We start from the raw sequence: 14432 nt of genomic DNA on the forward strand, positions 1-14432 counted from the left end.
TAGTGTACTTTTTTAACTCATTAAAATAAAAGCGGTAGTGCTTATTTTTTAATGCATAGTATTTAGGAAATGCTAGTCGGATAGTGGCTGATGTTAGTATTTGCGTAAAAAATTATTGAAATATGAAAAAATTAAATAAAAAAATAATCATGTTACATTTATTATATTTCTATATCATATTATGTTTGTCATCTTATTTGTCAATACAATATTAGTTTAATAGGTCCTATCATTAATGTGTAGATTAACACATTAAATAGTAAGACAAGATGATAGAAATAGATTGTAATTGTAGAATTACTCATAAATATATGTGTATGAGAATATATAAAATATGTATTATAATTCTAACTTTTGGGGTATTATTTGATTTTTAATGAACACTCATTAGACAACTATTAGCACGACTCTTTTTCAAACATAATACATATGAAGAGATAATTAAAGTTTGATAAGATGAAAAATGATATATCACTAGAACTTTTGTAACTTCTAGAATGATGATGTTCCAGTGGGCAACTTATAAATTATGTTTGTAAAGATGGATCATGTCTTTATAAACGAAACCATCACTATACTAATTTTGTATTATATAGCACTACTCTTATAAGATTTGTTGGTAGGATCTATTTATAAAAATATCATATTCATTTACATATATTCTATGTTCGTTTCGGTAATTGATTTTTGTATTCCTAAACAAACTAATTCTTATATATATATATATATATGGGTAATCACAAGTAAAGGCAACCACCCCAACTAAGACTTGGTCTATTCCCTCAACATATAGCCCAAGTTATGAATTCAATATCAGAGTCTTTCAAAAGCCACCCTCTCCACCTCGACCATATCATCCCACTAGACTTCAATAGTCTCCCCAAAGTACCCGATTCCCACACTTGGACCCTACCCAAATCCAATCACAACCCATTACTCACCGAATCAATACCCATCATAGACCTCCTCGGAGACTCCAAAAACACAAACGAACTCATACAACAAGCTTGTGAGAAATGGGGCGTGTTTCAAATCATCAACCACGGCGTCCCAATCACTCTCCTCTACCAAATTGAGCACCAAACCCGGCGGCTATTCGCCTTGCCGGCGAAGCAAAAACTCCGAGCCATGCGATCGCCGGACGGCCTCACCGGATACGGGGTGGCCCGGATTGCCCCTTTCTTCCCCAAGCTCATGTGGTCCGAGGGGTTCTCGGCGGTGGGTTCGCCGGAGGAGCATGCTCGCCAACTTTGGCCCCATGACTATACTACATTCTGGTACGTGCATGCAGCTGTCACCTTGTCAATGTTACCAGATATATTTTTGGGAATTATCACTTGGGCAGAAAAATAAAAAAAATAAAAAAAAAAAAGGAAATTACATAAATATGGAGTAGTGCAAGTGAGACTTGCATTCTCACAACTTTTTACTGGCACCCTTCGTATTTTTGTAATTTTTTTTTATTTTTATTTTTTTCTATTTCATTGTTAATTAATTTCCCTTATATTTTAGGGGATAAATTATGTCGGTGTTTCTAGATTTTGGCCATTCTCTCATTTTGGTGTTTGTAATTCTAACTTGCTCGGTTTGGATCATGAGTTTATAACTTTGTTTTAATTTAGACCAATTAATTACAACTATAAATATTCTCTTCCGGAAAAATACACACATAAACGGTATATTTCATGTAGATGCAAAATTAAAAATTTGTTCAATTTAGTAAGTTAATCTCAACTAACTTAATATTATCAACTAAGTCAATTGAAAGCGTAAGAACCAAAATAATACAATGACCAACATGTAGAGATTACGAATAATTTTACTCTATATTTTATAAGGAATAATATTAGAGATCTAAAAAAATTATCAAAATTTCAGAATTTTTGATAGCATTTGCGTACACCAAAAAACCAATCCCAAAAAAAACAAAAAATTAAAAAAATTGATTTGGAGTTCACATTAATTTTAGGGAGACTCTCAACACAGTGGAACAAATAAAAAAAATTACAAAAATATGTGAGGTGCAAGTGATTTTATAATGGGGTTCAAGTGAAAAATTGTGAGGGTGCGAATGTGACTTACACCTAAGGTGCAACTCGGGCAGGTTCGGGCAGGCTAGGAGGTTGTCCAAGTCCAGCCCAAATTGTGCTGAGACCTGCCCAAGCCCGCCCAAGCCCGAATTGTAATTCGAGATTGTCTGCCCAAGACCGACCCGAGTTAAACCCGAATTGTCCGAATTGTAAATGAATTTCAATTTTTTTTTTTTTTTTTTTATCTATAGAAAATCATTAATACCATCAAAACAAATAATTTTATATAATATAAGAGAAATGCTACTATAGTAGTCCTTACAATTTATGAGTGAAAATTAAAAAAAAAAAAGTAAGATTTTATGTTATTTGTATATATAATATATATTCAATATGATTTCATAATATAAATTACTTTAATATTACGTAATTGCTAATAATTTATTTATATATTTAATATTTTTATATATCGATATATATAGAATTCGGCCTTCGGGTTGCTTGAGTTGTTTGACGTTTTTGCCCAAACCCGTCCAAATTTAATTCGGGCTTCTGAATTTTTGCCAAAGCCCGTACTGAATTTGAAAATATTTTGTCCAAACCCTAAAAAAATTCGGGCTGGACTCGGGTTGCTCGGGTTGAGCCCGCCCAAGTTGCACCCCTACTTACACCCCTTCATGTTTGTGTAAATTTTTTTTTTTACCCACTAAAATGTAATTCGCTCTTCATTTTATAAGAACTACAATATAAGTGCTAAAATTAGGCCATACATTTTTCTTTCTTCTTATTTTTTTTTGTGGTTGATTTCTTAGTAGGTAACATTACACATACATTATTAGGAAACACATAAATTAAATACAAAAATAATAAAATAAAATTTAGTAAATGAAAATGAATTGCATAGTACAACTTATTTCCTGTGGATTCACCTCAGGTCTACCACAATAATTTGAACATTTCATCTACTAGAATTTGTTGATTAGATTATTTATGTCAAAAGTATATAATTGATAAATAAAAAGATAAAATAAAATTGATTGCACACAGTTTGTAATCTAATCATGTAAATACTAATATGTGATGAATTGATTTTTTTTTTTTTTGGTATAAATAAATTGATTCACAAGTCCTAACTTGTTTGGGAACAAATAAAAAAGTCACATATGTTTTTAATTTTTTTTGTCTGTAACATTTATTTTAAAAATTATGTCGAATTTTTTTATTTTTCTAGTCTGTCTTGTGCAGATGAATAAAAAAATAATCATTTTTTTGGAAAGAATTCAAAAAAAAAAAGCAATTTCTTTTAAACTTATTTTTATATTTTCTGGATTTAACTTTTTTTTTTTCTTTTTGTTCGCAAAATCTAAAAATCTAAGTAGCGTTTTGGTAGAGTTTTAAAATTATGATTTGATAATAGAGTTGTATTTTGAGTTTGTGAGTTTTAGAATTATGATTTGAGTGAGGAAAATTTGTTTGGTTATGAGTTTTAAAGAAAGTTTTGAATTGAGTTTGAAATTTTGATATGACATATGATATTTGATTAAAAAGCTTACAACTCATAATCAAACACATAACCCAAAATTCATTTCAAAGCCCCTAAAAAAAATTTAAAAAATTTTGAAAATATTTTTTATTAAAAATATAAAAAAAACAAGTGCCAAAAAAAAATCATTGTTCCGATCAACTGGTTAGACGTCAGGATGGATGACCGGGTAAACGAGTTTTCAAACGCAAGTGTAGAAATGATTTTTAAAAACTCAAACCAAACATAGCATTCAAACCAGTGAGTGAAAAATTGAATACAAAGCCCTACCAAGCGGAGTCCTAGTTTTTAAAAACTTAAAAAAAATAATCCACTAAATACGAGGAAAGAAAAAAACAAAAAAAAACCACAAAACGCCACCAAATAAACCGCACCGTGCAATCCAAAAAACTAAACTGAAAGTATTTTTGCATTGTTGTCTGACGCTGTTAGCAAAAATGTTGTCTTGTTTATCTGATACATCGCGATACGTAATGGTTACGGTGGAGCCGCGTCATTTGGTTAGGCATTCAGGGTCAGGGGTACGTTTGGTAATTTGAAACGTGACGTTGCAGTCTATATGGAATCTAATCGACGCTTTGCTCTGATTACGTGGCGGTCATCGGGTGGGGTTCAAGTTTTTTTTCTTTTTTTTTTATTTAATTTTAATACTGCAATAGTACTACGGTACGGCGTCGTCTTTCTCACATGTCAGCACGATCCACTGACAATAAACGGTTCAAAAATATCACATCTCCACATATTATTAAATTAAATTAAAGATAAATTTTAAGATAAATTATACTGACATCTTCTGAGATTTGATTTAATTATATTTCATTCTCTGATATTTTAGAAATTACATTTCTATTCCTATAATTAATAGTTTCATTTTATAAAAACCCCTACTTATATTAAAGACAATTACTCTTAGTAGAAAAATAAAAAAAATTATATTGAAAAAAAAATAAAGTAAAGAAAAGGAAGGAAAAATAAATAAATAAATAACATAGGAAGTAAAGTAAAGTAAGAAAAGAAAGAGTTCAATGTCTTTATTTCGTCTAAATAATTACAATGACAATGGGATTAGTATAATTTTCCAAACGTCAAGAGGTGATGTGTATTAAACCAAACCGCAAGGGGTGTAAGTGTAATTTATCCTAAATTTTAAAACTCAATAATTAATCCTCTCAAATTATTGTCTTCTTATAATTAATTATTTTTGTTAGAATTTTGTTGAAAATTTAAAGAAAATCAAATTATATATTGAATTGTTACCGCAATAATACATTTATCTAGTGATTTCATTTGCATATTACCATCAAAATAAGGAAGACAAAATATAAATAAAATCACCATATAAGAGTATTACCTTAAAATAATCGTTTACACTTTATCAATAGGATAAGGGAGATAAAGTGTAAATCAAATTCCCACATAAAAGTATTGTTATTTTAAAGTGCGAATGAAAGGGTTAACTAATAAGATAATACTTTGAAAGAATTAATTGTTGAGTTTTGAAATTCAAGAGAGCAAAATGTAAATGAGTTATAATTTAAAGAGATTTATTATAAGTTACCCTTAAATTAATTTTCAATAATAATAGAGATGAAGAATTCACACTTAAAAATATATCATAAAAAATTGTATGTAGTCTAAGGCCTCATTTGGCAACTTTCAGTTTAAGTCAAAAACTCACTATAAGTTATTACATTACTCTTTTTACTTTTCTGCACATCTTTTTATAAAAAATCAAAAAATTACAAAAATAGACTATTCCAAAAAATTTAGGCTAAATTGTTACGGAAAATATGTGATTCCCCACAAGTAAATCAATCAATGAGAATAAAAACTAATGCGAAAAAATTAAATTAGAAGCAACACAAGAATTTTTACGTGGTTCCCTCAATGTGAGGTACATCAACGGGATCGAAATCTGATTCCACTATCAACCAAATAAGTTCCAAACGATTACAAACGAGATACTAATGGTCTCACAAAACCACCCTTAGGTGAATTCCAAATAATCACAAATAAATAAGAGGAAAGATCTCACCAAATAAATGAACAAAAATCTTCAGAACCAGAATTGTAGAAGATTTAAAATAACGAACCAAATCAACACCGAAAATGAAGCAAAGAACCACCCAAATTAATTCCACTCTTCACACACCTAAAAAATTGATTTCACCAAAGTGGAGTATGTGTAGCAGCTGTTCTCTTCACCTCGGGATGAGCAAAAACCAAAACCCTAAAATATTGTGAATTTAGGATTTATTATCAAACCTTAGTTGTTTCCAAATTGAATTGGGTCTCCACAAATTAAATATAATATATAAAAATATATTATAATTAATACTAAACCAAATTAAACTCTTTTTCCAAAACCAATTGGGTCCCATACTTCAATAAGGAGGTATACCTAACAATTCTCCCCCTACCGACTTAGGCGGAGAAATCAACCATACCCGCCAAAGTTCGACACTTTAAATGTTTGTCCCTCAACAAAGTCTTTGTCAACATATCTGAAATATTATTATCTGTGTGAACCTTTTCGAGTTGTAATAATTTCAAATCTAACACATTATGAATCCAATGGTATCTCACATCAATGTGTTTCGATCTCGAATGAAAAGTAGAATTTTTACTCAAGTGAATAGCACTTTGACTATCACAATAAAGTACATACTTTTCTTGCTTCAAACCCAACTCTTGCAAAAATTTCTTCAGTCATAACTCTTCTTTGCAAGCTTCTGTAATGGCAATAAATTCAGTTTCGGTAGTTAAGAGAGCAACACATTTTTGTAATTTAGATTGCCATGCCACAGCTCCCCTGCAAATGTCATCGAATACCCTGAAGTAGATTTTCTAGAATCAACATCACCGGCCATGTCAGAATCTGTGAACCCATCAAGCATCGGCTTACCATCCCCAAAACACAAAGCCACCTTCGAAGTCCCTCGAAGATATCTTACAATTCATTTTACTGTTGCTCAATGTTCTTTACCCGAATTAGAGAGAAACCGATTCACCACACCAACGGCGTGAGCAATATCCGGCCTTGTACAAACCATGGCGTACATCAAAGAACCAATTGCTGAAGCATAAGGAACTTTCAACATCTCTTCCTTGTCTTTCTCACTTGTAGGACATTGATTCGAACTAAGTTTGAAATGCCCTACAAGTGAACAACCAACCAGCTTCGCTGTATCCATGTTGAACCTCTCAAGAACTTTCTCAATGTAGCTTTCTTAAGACAACCAAATCAGCCCCTCTTTGCGATCACGAACAATTTTTATACTAAGAATTTGCTTTGCCAGCCCCAAATCTTTCATAGCAAAAGACTTGCTCAACTCCAATTTCAACCTGTTTATCATGGTAGAATCTTGACCCACAATTAACGTATCATCAACATAAAGCAAAAGAATAATAAATTTACCATCCGAAAAATTTTTCACAAACACACAATGGTCCGAAGTGGTTTTAGAAAAATCATTATTCATCATGAAAGAGTCAAATTTTTTGTACCATTGCCGCGGAGCTTGCTTGAGACCATACAAACTTTTCTTCAATTTGCAAACAAATTTCTCTTTCCCTTTCTCTACAAAACCTTCCGATTGCTCCATGTAAATTTCTTCTTCAAGATCACCATGAAGAAATGCGGTCTTCACATCAAGTTGCTCAACTTCAAGGTTCATACTTGTAGCCATGCCAAGTACAACTCAAATAGAAGGCATCTTTACAACCGGTGAGAAAATCTCGTCAAAGTCAATACTTTTCTTTTGCCCAAAGCCTTTCACAACAAGACGTGCCTTGTACCTCAGATTCTTGCCATCATTCTTCAATTTGAAGATCCACTTATTTTTCAAAATTTTCCTCCCCTTAGGCAACTTCACTAAATCATAGGTGTGATTTTCAAGTAAAGAATTCATCTCCTCTTCCATGGCCTTTTTCCAATCACCTTTCTTTGCATGCTCAATTGCTTCTTGATAGCTCTCGGGCTCCCTTTGATTAGAAATCAACACAAACTCATTAGGAGGATACTTTCTTGAAGGTTGTCGGTCCCTTGTAGATTTCCTCAACTCAAGTTGTGGTGGCGGTTCTTGAGTTGGATGCTCTTCCTTAATTTCTGGCTCAACTTCATTAGGATTAGCATCATCCTCTACATCTTCAATAGGTAGCTGCATATCTCCCCCATTTTCATCATCAACTGAAGATGAAGGAGATGGATCCATGTCAATGAGATTACTAGTTTTTGGCTCCGGTTGATCATCTTTGTCAAAGTCTTCAATTGTTTGGTCTTCAAGAAACACGACATCACGGCTTTGAATGACTTTCTTGTCAACCGAATCCCACAATCTTTACCCAAATTCATCACGCCCATAGCCAAGAAAAATACATTGTCTTGACTTACTATCAAGCTTGGACCTCTCATCTTTTGGAATGTGAACAAAAGCTCAATAACCAAACACTTTCAAGTGCTTATAAGACACATCTTTGCCGGTCCAAACTCTTTCTGAAACATCACCATTCAATGGATAGGAATGAGACAAATTGATCACGTCAATCGCTGTTTTCAATGCCTCACCCCAAAAGGATCTTGGCAATTTAGCTTGTGAAAGCAAACACCTTGTTCTTTCCACAATGGTGCGGTTCATCCTCTTAGCAACTCCATTTTGTTGAGGAGTCTTCTTAACTATCTTTTGATACCGAATAGCTTGGCTGCGACAATACTCATCAAATGGCCCAATGTGTTCACCACCATTGTCTGATCGGATGTACTTCAATTTCTGCCCTGTTTCTCTTTCAACCATGGCCTGAAAATGCTTAAATACTTCTAGAACTTGATCTTTAGTTTTTAGTAGAAAAACCCAAACTTTTCTTGAATAATCATCAACGAAAATAACAAAATAAAGTGCACCACCATGTGTTCTAACTTTTAAAGGACCACAAACATTCTAATGAATCAACTCCAAAACATTTTCTTTTCTAGAAGCAACATTTTTATGAAAAGAAACTCCATGTTGTTTACCCGCCAAACAATGAACACAAGTTTTGAGATGTGTACCTTTCAAACTAGGTAGAAACTCTTTCTTAAACAATACTTGCAGCCCCTTTTCACTCATGTGGCCAAGCCGCTTGTGCCACAATTCGGTAGAAGTATCATCTTCAAGTGCATTGACAACACCTTTACAAATTTTTCCTTGCATCGAATAAAGTGTATGAGTCTTCTTGTACTTAGCCACCACCAAATAACCCTTTGTGAGCTTTCATATTCCATCACCAAATTTGTTGTTGAAGCCTTCATCATCTAGCTTCCTAGCAGAGATCAAATTAAGGCGAATGTCAGGAACATGCCTCACATCTTTAAGCAACAACTTGCAGCCCAAATTTGTTTCCAAGCAAACATCACCCATGCTAATAATCTTGGACAAACCTTCATTACCCATTCGAACAAAACCATAATTTCCTTCGGTGTAGGTAGTGAAGAAATCAACTCGAGAAGTCACATGAAAAGAAGCACCGGAATCAATCACCCAATTACTCTCTTGGCCCACAAAATTGATACAATCATCTTCACAAACGACCATGAGATCATCGGTAGTAACTGCCGTTGTGTCTTCTTACTTCTTGTCCACACTTTTGTCACGCATTTTCTCCTTATTCTTGAGCTTTCGGTATTCCCGCTTTATGTGCCCTTTTTCATGGCAATAATGGCACTCAATATCTTTCTTTGAAAAAGAACCATCTTTTGATTTGTCACGGCTTTGATCACGACCATGAGGAGTCTTACTCCTCCCCCTTGTTTTGCTTCAGCCTCTCACAACAAATGCTTCTGAATGAGAGGAACCCGCTGATTTTCTTCTAATTTCTTCATTCAACAAGCTACTAGCGACTTGGCCCATTGTGACAACTCCATCGGGTGCCGAATTACTAACTGTCACAACCAAAGTCTTCCAACTTTTGGGCAAAGAACTAAGTAGCATCAAAGCCTGCAACTCATCATCAAAAATAATTTTGATAGAAGCAAGTTGGTTAACAATACTCTTTATTTCATTCAAATGTTCTGGAATAGGGCTGCCATCTTTATATTTTAAATTAACCAACTTATGAAACAGAAAAGTTTTATTTGTGGCTGATTTTCTATCATAAAGACTCTAATTTTTTTCATAAATCATGTGCCGAAGTTTCAGTAGCAACATGATGAAACACACTGTCATCAATCTATTGGCGGATAACACCAATGGCTTTTCGATTACACCTCTTCCATTCATCATCTTTCATACCCTCGGGTTTGCCACTATCACCCTCAATAGACCCATACAAATCTTTACAAAATAATAGGTCCTCCATTCTAATTTTTCAAGTTACCCAATTGCTTCCATTGAAGCTAGACATACGACCCACATTCCCCTCCATTGATTTACACAAATAAATAGACTCAAATAAACCTGGCTCTGATATCAGTTGTTAGGGAAAATATGTGATTTCCCACGAGTAAATCAATCAATGGGAATAAAAACTAATGCGAAAAAATTAAATCAGAAGCAACACAAGAATTTTTACGTGGTTCTCTCAATGTGAGGTACGTCCACGGGATCGAAATTCGATTCCACTATCAACCAAATAACTTCCAAACGATTACAAACGAGATACTAATGGTCTCACAAAACCACCCTTAGGTGAATTCCAAATAATCACAAATAAACAAGAGGAAAGACCTCACCAAATAGATGAACAAAAATCTTCAGAACCAGAGTTGTAGAAAATCCAAAATAACGAACCAAATCAACACCGAAAACGAAGCAAAGAACCACCCAAATTAATTCCACTGTTCACACACCCAAAAAATTGATTTCACCAAAGTGGAGTATGTGTAGCAGCCGTTCTCTTCACCTTGGGATGAGCAAAAACCAAAATCCTAAAATATTGTGAATCTAGGGTTTATTATCAAACCTTAGTTGTTTCCAAATTGGATTGGATCTCCACAAATTAAATATAATATATAAAAATATATTATAATTAATACTAAACCAAATTAAAATCTTTTTTCAAAACTAATTGGGTCTCACATTCCAATAAGGAGGTACACCCAACATAAATTATATTTTTTATCCTTATAAATTTCACTTTCGTTCCTTTTGTTTAATTTCAATAATTCGATTCTTATATTTTAAGTATAATTTCAATTTGGTCATTCGATTTAAATTTTCATTAATTTTTTTTTCGTATACATCTTAAGAGAGTAATAAGTGTCCTAAAATTATTAATTTTAATTTTTAATGTGTACGAAATAACCAAATTAAAAATAGACTTAAAATGTAAGAACCAAATTATTTGATTTGAAACAATATGAATCAAAATAAAATTTGAATCAAATAATAAGAGAAAGATATAATTTACCTTTTTATTTTAAGTGTTTTTATATCTAAGTTAGTCATTTGGTGTTTTTTTTTTTTTTTTTTTCTTTTTTGAACAGATAAGTCTTAGTCACTAATATTACAGTTATATATATATTTAAAAATCTTAAAAAAAGTTTTATAACTTATCCACAATAAAATAAAATTTATATATTAATTTTTAATTTGTTACAGATTCAAGTACTATATAAAATTCAATTCCCTTATCATATGGATAAATTAAGAGTTCTAAATCATGAGTTTCTTAGTATTCATTTTTCCTATTATAACGTGTGAACATTAGGTATCTCCAAAGTTCGGTAAAACATGTAACATTTGTATTTTCAAAGGAAATTGACTTTTGAAAATATAAATTAAATAATTGAATCTTTGTTCTTAAAATGTTATGATCCAAGGTTATCACATTATTTTGAAGAAAAATTATATATAAAATTTTAATTTGGAGAAATGCTATTTATTGCATTTACTTCATGTTCTACATATATTCATGCAACAAATATCATGTGAATGATAAAACTAATCATGTTACATGAAAAATCATATCTCAAAATTAAAAGATTTAAATAATATATAAATATTACTCATCATAAAAGGTTCTACATTTGAAGGTTTGAACCCTTCACGTGCTGAGAATCGTTGAATAAAATATTCATGTAAAAAATTAAGATAATCAGATATCAATAATCATATGTTTTAGTTACATTTGTTTTTAAAAAATGGACAAAATTACAATTTCAAAAGTAGCCATTCATTTCGGTAATACAAATGTGATTCAAACATATATGTATCGATATCCCGTCATCGTAAGTTTTTGCATAAATATTCTACTCGATGAACACTAAAAAGTGAACGGTTTGGATCACTGAGGTCGACTTCCAGCAAACCAAGAACGGACCCATGATTTTCAAATAGAGGGGGCAAACATATATATACTAACAAAAATTTTAAATAAAAAGTATGAACTACAATATCAATTTCCTACTGACATATAAAAAGCAAAAAATAAGATAAAAACATATACAAATAAGCATAATTTTTTTATCCACATTTTTTTTTTAGTCTGCAAATAGGGCTTATGATCAAATGTAGTTATAAGAAATTAATTTCTTTTATTATATTTTGTCTAATTTTTATTTTTTTTTAATTTTATACTTTGATCCAATGTTTTATAGATATAGAGTAACCACTTAAATTTTTTAAAACTTTTTTAGAGAGCATGACAAAAAAAAAAATTTATAAAAAAAATATCTAGAGGGGGCGAGCCTCTGTAATTTCGAGATAATTATAATTAATACTACTATAATAAAGGAATTTTTTTTAAATCATAAGGGGTTATCGCCCTCACTTACCCCACTCTAAGTTTATTCTTGTACCAAACTCAAACACTCTCAAATTGATATGATTAACTTGAGATAATCAAAACGCTATTGCCAATGTAGAAATCAACTCAAACAATCTAATTCAGTTAACAAAATGGTAAACATGAAAACCCACAAGTCTATTTGGTTGTAGGTTTGTTTTGTTTATTTGTTTTTTTAGTATATGATTTCGTTCCTTGTAACCAATCTAAACGGATGTAGAATTTCATAAAAGACATAAGCAAATTCTTTTTATGTCAATTAGTTTTAGCAGAGATGGCAAAACTGATTCTAACGTTTTTTTTTCTTCCTATTTTTGTAAATAGAACAATGAAAAGTTAAACACAATTATTTCCATATCGTTTCATTTATATGTGAAAACCTTTTGATGTTCCTTAAAATGTTAGTTGTTTTAAGTGCTCAAAACTAGTAAAGTTGAACTAAGCAATAAGTTAAATTCAAAAAATAAAATAAAAACAAACTGAGTAATAAGTTGTTCAAGTTTATTATAAAAATTAACGAATTTTAAATATGTTCAACCTTGACTTATTTGGCTTTCGAAATGATTTAAAATGCACTTTAATCGAGTAGGGTTTGAGTAGTTTTTTAATAGTTCATATAATAAGTCAAATTATGTAATAAGTTATTCAAGTTTAGCATGAAAAATATAACATGATTTAAAGTGTATTTAAGTTTTACTTATTTATATAATAAACCAATCTTAAATAAATTTTTAACAAGTTGAACACGAGTAGTTTGATTTGTTTTACAAGTTTAGTTTTTTAAAACACTTTCTTAAAATAATTGTTGAAAACAATTAGCCAAATAAATTATGTTTTTTTTTAAAAATAAAACAAAAAACATAAAACAAAAACACACCTAAAAAAAACAAAACAAAACTTTATTGTGAGAATGAGCTTGTAGTTGTTTCTTGCAGTTATGTAATGGAAGACTACCAAAAGAAGATGCAGGCATTGTCCGAGATAATAATGGGCTTGATGGTGACGTCTTTGGGCTTAATGCGTGAAGATGTGAAATGGTTGAAGCCCAACAACGGATCCAAACCTCCACAGGCCCTGCTCCAATTGAACTCATACCCGGTCTGCCCGGACCCAAGTCGGGCCATGGGCTTAGCCCCTCACACAGACTCATCACTCCTCACCTTGCTATACCAAAGCAACACAAGTGGCCTCCAAGTCCTCCATGGCAACAGTGGTTGGGTTACCGTGCCGCCCCTCGCCGGTGCACTGGTCGTCAACGTCGGCGACCTAATGCACATCCTCTCCAATGGTCGGTTGAAGACCACATTGCACCGAGCAGTTGTCAACAAGGCTGAACATCGCATCTCGGTTGCTTACTTCTTTGGCCCATCAAGGGATGCCAAAATCTCACCGTTGATTAAGTTGACTGACCATGATCATCCCCCTCTTTATCGCCCGGTGACATGGAAGGAGTACCTAGGTGTAAAGGCAACTTACTTCAACAAGACACTTGATTTGATTCGTACCATGTAGATTTGTCGATGAATATCATTGGATTGTTCAATCAAATAACATGAATAAAATGGTACAATCTTGTATCAAATCAATTTTGTTGGATGTCCTAGACAAATTGTATAGTTTTGTAAATGTCTAGATTTAAAATTTAATTTGTTTTGAAGTTTGTGAGTTTAGAATATAACAATAATTCCTTTTCACCAATTTTTACTGTTGAGATTTAATACAAACTCTAAAAGTTTTCACATGAATCGAGAAGATTATGAAAAGTTCAAGAGAGATCCGGAAGATTTTAGAATATCTTAGAACAATTCAGAACATTGGAGAAGATTGGAAAAATCTAAACAAATCTAGAATGTTCCAGAAAGTTTTAGAATATTTTAGAGAAGTATAAAAAACTCTATTAGGTATTAGAATAATTTACATAATTTTAGAGTATATTGGGAGTATGAATGTGAAGAAATACAATATAGTGACGGTAGATGAGAGTGTTAGGGGAAGAGGTAGTCTTAATTTGACGTGGGATAGTGTAGTAAATAGAAATATGAATCTCCTAAATTTAATTAACCAAATGACATTTAATAGAGTCGAATGAAGAAGAATAA

At 31.9% G+C, this 14432-nt stretch overlaps 1 protein-coding gene across 1 annotated transcript; it reads left to right on the forward strand.

Moving 5' to 3' along the window:
• Positions 1–756: 756 nt before the first annotated feature.
• On the forward strand, positions 757–13845 carry LOC114264146 (gibberellin 3-beta-dioxygenase 1-like). The gene is made up of 2 exons (XM_028204752.2): positions 757–1277; positions 13269–13845. The coding sequence occupies exons 1-2, from the start codon at positions 802–804 to the stop codon at positions 13843–13845; spliced, it is 1053 nt and encodes a 350-aa protein (XP_028060553.2). The 5' UTR covers positions 757–801.
• The last annotated feature ends 587 nt before the right edge of the window (positions 13846–14432 follow it).

The sequence above is a fragment of the Camellia sinensis genome, chromosome 13 (assembly GCF_055761805.1).
Source record: "Camellia sinensis isolate YWXY chromosome 13, ASM5576180v1, whole genome shotgun sequence".
Taxonomy (NCBI): domain Eukaryota; kingdom Viridiplantae; phylum Streptophyta; class Magnoliopsida; order Ericales; family Theaceae; genus Camellia; species Camellia sinensis.